General features: G+C 36.2%; 1 protein-coding gene across 1 annotated transcript; it reads right to left on the bottom strand.

Annotated features, from left to right (window-relative positions):
• Positions 1 to 3,076: 3,076 nt before the first annotated feature.
• Positions 3,077 to 4,899, bottom strand: LOC136833835 (uncharacterized). Its single transcript, XM_067096135.1, has 4 exons — positions 4,692 to 4,899; positions 4,168 to 4,304; positions 3,432 to 3,686; positions 3,077 to 3,322 (listed from the first exon to the last, which is right to left on the bottom strand). Exons 1-4 carry the CDS (start codon positions 4,897 to 4,899, stop codon positions 3,170 to 3,172), a joined length of 753 nt encoding a protein of 250 aa, XP_066952236.1. The 3' UTR covers positions 3,077 to 3,169.
• Positions 4,900 to 10,257: the final 5,358 nt, after the last annotated feature.

Here is a 10,257-nt window from a genome sequence, read left to right on the forward strand (position 1 = left end):
TCGGGAATGCAGATGAAATCAGACCTGCCCTGGCGTCCTAGCACTGACGGTACTCCAGCTAAACCTGACTCAGGAATGCGGATTAAACAAGAGGATGACGACGAATCAGACCTGCCCTGGCGTCCTAGCACTGACGGTACTCCAGCTAAACCTGACTCAGGAATGCAGATTAAACAAGAGGATGACGACGAACCAGACCTGCCCTGGCGTCCCAACACTGGCCGTACTCCAGCTAAACCTGACTCAGGGATGCAGATTAAACAAGAGGATGACGACGAACCAGACCTGCTCTGGAGTGGCAGCACCGAAGGTATTCTGGTTGAACCTCGATCGACTCTTTCCTCATTTTCGTCTGCAGTGCCAAGAGCTCTGGCACCGTCTCCTGCGCCACCATCGCCACTGGATGAACCGAGAGAGCTCCAGGATCGGGACGAAGATGCGTCAGCGTCCAATTGGTTCATCTTTCGATGGTATGTCCAGCTAGTGATTGAATTATCGGCTCTGAGGAGGAGGGGCGTGGGGAAACTGTTCTCCTGGTGTCTCAGGGCTGTAACCAGAGTTTGCCTGAGTGTGTTCTCCAAGACTCTCTGTTCTCTTGTTCGTGACCATGGCTTGTGTCCTGTGGAAGCTGGCTTCTGGCTCGAAGAGACTGCCGGTGGGGATTCTACGGGTCAACATCAACGTCTGAGCAAGAGGCTCATCATGATTTGAACATGGCAGAAAGGATGGCCACTTTACGTAGAAGGAAACTCAGGAGAAATGTCATTTTCAGCCATAAAGCAAACGAGGGATCTTTTATTTTCTCAAATATTTAACCATTGTCTTTTGTTACCTTTAAACTTAAGCTTTCTTTTGTTAAGCTGCTGTATTGAAAAATAAAACTTTTGATAGGAACCACTAAAACCTTTTATTTTATTCCCTATAATATTTTATGGATATGTTGAACTCTCATTCATTATAATACTGATGAGAAGTTATTGCTTTGGCTAGGCTTAGTCTAACACCATAATATACTTTTTGGAGGTCTAACAGTATACTCATTGAACTTTTCAATGACCAATATACACATACACACCCACACACACAAATAGATATATGTATATAATGGGTATTATACATATGTGTGCATATGAACGCACATGCACACGCAAACATACATACATATATACATGTGTGTATGTTTGTATGTGTTTGCTTGTGCATGTGTATTCATATGCACGCATACGTATGATACTATTATGTACACACACATATATATATATATATATATATATATATATATATATATATATATATATATATATATATATATATATATGTGTGTGTGTGTGTGTGTGTGTGTGTGTGGATTGGTCATTGAAAAGTTCATGTGGAATTCTGATATACATGTTGACAAGCTTTTCATTTTATCTGCAGTTTGGCTGGGTTTTCCATCATATACTGATATATATATATATATATATATATATAATATATATATATATATATATATATATATATATATATATATATATATATATATCTAGTATTTATATATACAGTACACATATGTATATATATTTATATATATTTTTATTTATTCATATATATTTAAAATAAATGTGTCACAATGTGTCACATTTCGAAACAGGTTTCATGAAGACCTAAGACTTATTTCCTTTCACATTCTCTTTCTTCCATCTCGCCATCCACCCCTTTTGACAATGATCTCATGGTGCAACTGCAGACGGTTACACCTTTCAAACCTTTACTGCCAATTTCCATTTCAGTGCTGAATGACCTAATAAGTCCCAGTGCTCGGCCTTTGCCCTGAATTCTGTATTCAGTTCAATTCAGCTCATGTAATTTTGCGTTCAAGTTGGTAGATTGTTTGTGTTTCTGTGTTTCTGTGAAGGTAGAATTGTAATTTCGTTCTTGTAAAACACACAAACCAGATTGACATTATTTGCAAAATTTTTATTTCATGTAAGTTTTAGGTTAAAGGCTCGGCCCTCTTTGTTTTATTGCGTTTTCACGTGTTTTTATTCGATGTAGCAGTCTCCAACCTTGTTACAGCAGTTTTTCTCCAACCTTGTGTAACAGTGTATAATATATATATATATATATATATATATATATATATATATATATATATATATATATATATATATATATATATATATATATATATATATATATATATATATATATAGAAGAACTGAAACGAATTAAGAAAAAAAAAAGGCCTTATCCTAAAGTAAAAAAAGCTTCAGTATTGACATGTGAACAGGGAAGGAAAATAATTAGGAGGTAGATACGACAAAGACTCAGTAATGTGTGATAATGAATCCCAGTGAAAACCAACACAGGTAATTGGGAGATTCCACAAACATTTCTCTTCTAGAAATCACAAACCTCTAGCCAACTGTAAAAATTGGGAATCAGTAATAAGTTCATGCTTTAATTAAACTCAGCCTAGGAAACCCATTTACATCTCTCATTATATCGTAGTTTCTGCCTGACGTCAGCATTAGCATTCTGTTTTAGTTGTTCATTTGGTGGTTGGTCTGGATTCCCATATTATCTCAACCCAGGAAATTAGATAGGTGCTCAGTTACATTGTTTAGCAAAGGAATAACTTGCTTGTAATGGTTTGTTCAGATCTTGGATTTTCTTGACGAAAGATAATACTGTGATCTTGATGAAGTTCTTGAACACCTTAGCACTGAATAAGATACATTGGTACCATAAGTCGTATTTCTTATTTTGACTTCTATCAGAGCTGTCACACAAGGACAGCCTATCTACTTTGTATCAAGAACTTTGGATACACAAAACGTTCTGTAATAATGGGAAAATATCTTTGACAGAATTTCCAGATCACCTCTGTTTTGTAACTGGACTGGTTTCAGTTGGGATAGCCCTTGAATTGTCCAATTTTTTGTGTGACTTCAGTGATCAAGTCTTATTTATATTCCCATGTATACAGAGCAACACCAAATTATGTAAAAAAAAGAAATCTAGTATAAACTAACCTGTATAGAGAAGTCTTTTGACACACTTTGAGGATAAGAGTAGGAATGAAATCATAAGGAGGTACAATGCTTGCTATTTATTTGCAGAATGATTTACAGCTTACTATTTCACAAGAGTTTAAAATTTATGATTATCATGAAAAGAATGTCTTCAATCAAACTATGATTCTTAATGACTCAATCTTCCTCATCTTAGAATAGCCTTGGACCACTAGTAGGAGACAACGCCCATTTTCTTTCCTCTGTTTGCAAAGGTTAACCTTTTGCCGGTGGTGCTGCAGCTGCTCCTGCAGATCCTTGGGCGTTTCCTGAAAAAGATAAGATCATAGGCTTCAAAAACATGACTTCTGGAACAAGAAAAATTTAGGCAGAGGTTCCTCTCATAACAAACGTCAAGAAAATAAGAATCTTTCTTACCGTTACCGTTACCGTTGCCTTGACCATTACCGTTACCATTACCCTGACCGTTACCCTGACCAGGACCACCAGCTGCACAGCTACGGTGACCATAAGCGTACGCGTGCCCCTGCCCGCGTGGGCATTGAGGATCCACGCAACATTTACAGACATCATAGATGCATAAGTCGAGAACTTCGCCTCCGCACACGTGAGGACCGTCTGTCCGGAAGCAATAGCCTCCAAGAGCTGCACAGTCGTGACGTCAAGGGCAACCTTTTGGTCGTTAAAGGAAGACAAGTGTTTGTCAGTGTTGTTGTTTCAAAGTTATCACTTTAATAATTAACTGCATTACAGAATGAAGAATGAAGAATATATATATATATATATATATATATATATATATATATATATATATATATATATATATATATGTGTGTGTGTATGTATATATAGGCAGTCCCCCGGTTATCAGCGGGGTTCCGTTCCTGACAGCATGATGATAACCAAAAATTGGTGGTAATAGCACAGTGCTGATATCCGGTTATCGGCACCAATAACAGGGGATCAGTGCCGATAACTGGAGATCGGCACCGATTCCCAGATTGCCAATAACCAGGGACTACCTGTATATATATATATATATATATATATATATATATATATATATATATATATATATGTATATGAGTAGTCAATGGATAATTCTCCACAACAAATTTTTACATCTAAAAATATGATTGAAGATTTTACTTACCATACATGCAACAGGTACAGTTGGTTCCAAGGCATGTACTGGGTTCGAGAATGCCTGGGCACTTGCATGAATCTTCAAGATGGAGGCACGTCCCTGCAAAATATTCACAAGCCGGTAACCTGGTACAATTCCATTATCTGAAAAGATGATGAGGTATTAGATGATATAGGCGTGCAATGAAAGGAAACAACAGGAATTCAAAAAATGTGTGTGTGTGTGTGTGTCTGTTTTGAAAAAAGATTTCAGTGTTTGTAAGCACAAGGAGAGTTTTGTACATTACATGCAGTATTCTAGTCTGCTTCAAACATCCATTTACAATTTTGCCAAAAACGGTGAGAGAGAAGAAACATAGATGAAACTCTCCAGTTAAGAGAAAATCTTTGTTGTCCTGATGCAGCTTTTGTTGCGTGAAGGCTTAGAGGACATATTTCTGGATCGCCGACTTTATCAGTGATTCTTCAGCTAGATGTACCAACTTTCGAACAGGTATTGACTTGAAGCATTGGTTAAGGAAACGCACTCACCAGGAATACAGCAGGTGCACCCTGAGCCGCAAGCGTCATAACTAATTCCGCTGCAACTACCGGTGGCCACGCAACTACCTCCCAAATTGTCACACTTGGCAGTTGCTGGACATCCTGAAAGTGATATTATGTAACAGTAGCAGTTCTCCTTTAAGTGTGTCATTACATCAAGTGGAACATTGAGAATATGAGCACTAGACAAAGCCATGTCGATATGGGACAAAGAAGGAGTTTCCATTTGACACTTACCAATTTCAACATCAATTTGAAAAGTGCATCAGTGTCAAAGTGAACCTCTTTGAATCTCGATCATATTTTATGGAGTTAAAATCTGGGAATGAGTGACTGAAAATAACTTCCTGAATTGAGGTCGACTGGAAGAATGCGTGTTTATTCCCGAATATTGAAACTTGGGGAAAGTCGGATATTTTTTATAAGAAACTCCCAACATCCCAAGGTGAGAGGAAAGGACTGATATGGCATTTGTAAAGGCTCTCACATTCATCATTTCGATGTTAACAAGTAAAAAGCCGGAGTTATGTATATGAGCAAGTTTTGCACGACGGTCCTCTTAAATACAAGTACCTAAGGACGGCAGCAAGACGGTTACCAGTAATACCACTTCCCAGTGGGTTCTCTGTTATTGGTCCCGTAACCGATTATCCCAGTGGATGCTTGGTTCAAATGCACATTTCCACTAAATGCTAATAAGTACATACTTGACTTTGAAGGAAAATATGTTAGCTGTGAGGACATTCGTGAATCTCAGCCTATATATAGTGAGGACAGTGAATCTCAGTCTATAAATAGTGAGGCATTAGTGAATCTCAGTCTATAAATACAAATAAATGCGAATGTATACTGGCTGGACAGTATATATATTATATATATATGCACACACACACACATATATATATATATGTATGTGTATATATATATATATATGTATATATATACATACAAATATATATATATACATATATGTATAAATATATCACAAGGCACTCTAAAAATAAACCACCCTCATTTGGAAAAGAACGTCACTCCGCCCCATTATTGTGACCATTCCCACTCTGCCGTATTTCAAGCACTATGAGAATTGATAGATTCACTCGTGTTCCGATGACATATAAATAAATGAGTGTCTCTTTTAAGAGAAGGTTTCTTGTGGGCGTAGAGAGGCAAACCGAAAAAAAAAAAAAATGAGAAGTTAGCATGGCTTGACTTACAGATTTGTCTCGGAGTTGCACTGATGTCACTAGAGACTACAGGTTTACGTACCTTGACCCTGGAATACAAAAAAAAAAAAAATATTAATGACAATAATAAATAAAAATTAGCCTCACTTGGTATTCAAACAGCTGCTGTCTCGAGCTAAATGAACAGAATAATAGGCTTGTAAACGTATACAATATGTGACACAGTTATATTCTCAGTATTTTTTATTTATGAAACTAAAAAAAATGATATAAGACAAATCTACACCAAGGCTACCGGCTGTCTTCTAAAAAGAAGTTAGAATATCTGAGAGAGAGAGAGAGAGAGAGAGAGAGAGAGAGAGAGAGAGAGAGAGAGAGAGAGAGAGAGAAACCCATACCTACGTAATTATTTGATTGTGTTTAGAGTCAGATTTTTATTTGCCTCCCTCTGTGCAATAATAACTATTCACTTACTTTAGACAGTTACTAACTATTCAGTTACTTTAGACAGTTACTAACTATTCAGTTACTTTAGACAGTTACTAACTATTCAGTTACTTTAGACAGTTACTAACTATTCAGTTACTTTAGACAGCTACTAACTATTCACTTACTTTTAGACAGTTTCTAATTATTCACATGCTTTAGACAGTTACTAACTATTCACATACTTTAGACAGTTACTGACTATTCACTTACTTTAGACAGTTTCTAACTATTGACATACTTTAGATAGTCACTTACTCTTCGCTTACTGTAGACAACCACTCAATTATTTTAACCGGTTACACAGTTACTTTAGCCAGTTACACAGTTACTTTAGCCAGATGCACAGTTCTTTTAGACAGTTATTCAAGTACTTTTGTGAACTTAATATCATTTTTGGTTTGATTCGACATTACAAATGGACTAATAGAATGTTAAGAATATTAAAATCCGCCACTATCAAGCTTTCAACAGTGCCTTTACTTCTGAACATTATCAGGACAGTTGAATTGAATTGAACTGAATTGAACTGAATGTAGAATTTAGGCCAAAGGCCAAGCACTGGCACCTATGAGGTCATTCAGCGCTGAAATGGAAATTGACAGCAAAAGGTTTGAAAGGTGTAACAGGAGGAAAACCTCAAAGCAGTTGCACTATGACTCAATTGTTAGAAAAAGATGGAGAGTAAGATGGAAGAAAGAGAATATGAAAAGAGGTACAGTAAGGGGGATCAGGACTATTGAAACAGCAGTATGAGTTAAACACAAGTCACAGAGGTTAAAGCTTTGACGTTTTTTGCAGCGATTTAGTGAAAAAATCAAGTTATCAATTTTGCCAAGACTTTCAAAACTTGACTTTGAGAACTGACAAAAATTTTGCCAAGACTTTCAAAACTTGACTTTGAGAACTGACAAAAATTTTGCCAAGACTTTCAAAACTTAACTTTGAGAACTGACAAAAATTTTGCCAAGACTTTCAAAACTTGACTTTGAGAACTGACAAAAATTTTGCCAAGACTTTCAAAACTTAACTTTGAGAACTGACAAAAATTTTGCCAAGACTTTCAAAACTTGACTTTGAGAACTGACAAAAATTTTGCCAAGACTTTCAAAACTTGACTTTGAGAACTGACAAAAATTTTGCCAAGACTTTCAAAACTTAACTTTGAGAACTGACAAAAATTTTGCCAAGACTTTCAAAACTTAACTTTGAGAACTGACAAAAATTTTGCCAAGACTTTCAAAACTTGACTTTGAGAACTGACAAAAAATTTTGCCAAGACTTTCAAAACTTAACTTTGAGAACTGACAAAAATTTTGCCAAGACTTTCAAAACTTAACTTTGAGAACTGACAAAAAAGTTTCTTGGATCTGGAGAAGTTTTCTCAAACTTCTTCTCTTTCTTTTCTGATATTTTAACAACTGAGTTCAGAATGTTTAGAAGTAAAGACATTGTTGAAAGCTTGACAATGGCGGATTTGTATATTCTTAACATTTTATTCAAAGTGCTTTTTGCATTGTCGAATCAAACACCAAAAATGATATTAAGTTCACAAAAATAATTGATTAACGGGCTAAAGTAACTGAGTAACTGTGTAACTGGCTAAAGTAATTGAGTAACTGTCTAAAGTAAGTGAATAGTTAGTATTGAACAGAAGGGGACAAATCTCTCTCTCTCTCTCTCTCTCTCTCTCTCTCTCTCTCTCTCTCTCAGTCGAGACCTTCAAAGTATTAATTCTAAGCTTAATAATCTTTTTTTTTACCCATTTCAAAATAAACGTAAACATCTTTTAAATTTAAACAGTTCGAAATCAACTCTTATTCGATCTTCCTGGCTACAGAACTGGACGGTATATGAGAAGAAGAGTTCTTTACTAAAAGTGACGGACAGACAGACAGACAGACAGACAAAATAAAAAAATAAGAAAAATACTACCTGACAGACGCAGGCAGAAGCTAGCAGGGTCGCGAGGACCACCCAAACGCTCGAAACCTCCATTGTTGCAGCGACGACGACGAAGAAGAAGAAGAAGAAGAAGAAGATGAAGAAGAAGAAGAAGAACGGCTTGACTGATCCGGCTGGACTCAGAGGGGGAGCTTCGGTTCTTCTTCGGTTCTTCGGAGAAGGCGAGGAATCACTCGACTGACGACGGTATGCCCTGTGCTGCGGTTTTGTAGCCCTTCTGCACTGCAAGGGTTGACCTTCAGAGCTCTGGCACAATTGTGGCCCTGGGGAAGTCACGTGGGGCGGCCGCTGAGCATTTTCGTTGGCGTGAGTGAGGGGTTGGCGGGGGGGGGGAAACTTTTGTGGGGTTGATAATCATAATTGCATTGTTTTGCACGTGTACATTGGCCTTGGAACGATCGACAAATGGTCCTGTCCTAGACTGTCTTTGTTCCTCGTGATGAAGCGGTTATAGCAAATAAAATTACAGGATTATTTCGTGGTAACTTTAAAATCTGTTCTGTCTGAATTTCATACTGTTGAGCTGAAGGCAAATGAGTTGTTTTATGCTCATTCTCAAATAACGTAAAAAATAAAACCTCAGGAGCTCTTAATGAACGCAAATGTGACCCCTTAAAGTTAGATAAAAAAATTAAAATGCTTTTATGAGTTTTTAGAATACCCCCAAAATCATTTTTTAAGCGCTCAAAGTGTAAACAACTTCCGCAAGAATAAATAGAGCATTTATAATTTTATCTAACTTTTTTGAAAATGTTTAGATCAAGGAATTAGCAGAGGGGAAAACACAAGAACGGTACTGAATCAGTCTAAGTCGATGTCAATAAAACCTTTGAAAAATATTTCACTCCAGTGACTCACTGCACCAGAAGTAACACCATCCCTAAATTGCACGAAAAGGAAGTTGTTCTGCATTTCAAAACGGTCCCGTGTCTTATTCTCGTGAAATGATGCTTTCCACTGCGACAAAAAGTGTCTTAGAAAACTGACAGAAGACTTCGGTTACGAATCGTTCAAATGAACCCCGAGATTTCCCCGATCCCCCATAGAACAGTATCCTTGAAATGGGTTTTAACAGTAAGAAAAAGATTCTTCTTTAGCAAACATATTGACTGAAAACTTATTATTATTATTATTATTATTATTATTATTATTATTATTATTATTATTATTATTATTATTATTATTATTATTATTATTATTCAGAAAGTGAAACCTATTCATATGGAACAAACCCACCAAAAGAGCCATTGACTTGAGATTCAAGCTTCCAAAGAATATTATGGTGTTCATTAGGAAGAAGTAACGGGAAATAGAGAAAGAGATCTCTTATTTAAAAAGAAAAAAAATAATTAATAAATTAATAGACGGATAAGAATGTTTTCCTTTTCCCTTGTCATTGTTTTATAGGAAGATTTGTTCCATATTTCTTTTTATTTGTTTTTATACTTTCAAAAGGTCGGAGGCGGAGAGGCTAGTTTACGCCTTTTATAGAATTGCGGTCGTTTTAGACTGAATAATTTCAGGGGTGAAATGTGAATCGTCAAATAACTATATATATGTGTATATATATATATATATATATATATATATATATATATATATATATATATATATTCATACACACACACACACACACATATATATATATATATATATTATATGTGTGTGTGTTTATCGGTTAATTCGAAATTACCCGACCTTTCCATTGCACCCTTACCGTAATGTCTGTGTGTCAAGAACACCGTTCCTAACAGACTGGCTAAACTGGATCAAAACACAGGATTATAGCAAAATGACACCTATGAGAATGACCTGACTCCCGAGAACATTATGACACTTGTTGTACAGTATATTAAGAATATATCCGGGTTCTTCTTCTTCTTCTTCTTCTCAAGGGTTGAGAAAGAGCATTCAAT

The sequence above is a fragment of the Macrobrachium rosenbergii genome, chromosome 52 (genome assembly GCF_040412425.1).
Source record: "Macrobrachium rosenbergii isolate ZJJX-2024 chromosome 52, ASM4041242v1, whole genome shotgun sequence".
NCBI classification, from domain to species: domain Eukaryota; kingdom Metazoa; phylum Arthropoda; class Malacostraca; order Decapoda; family Palaemonidae; genus Macrobrachium; species Macrobrachium rosenbergii.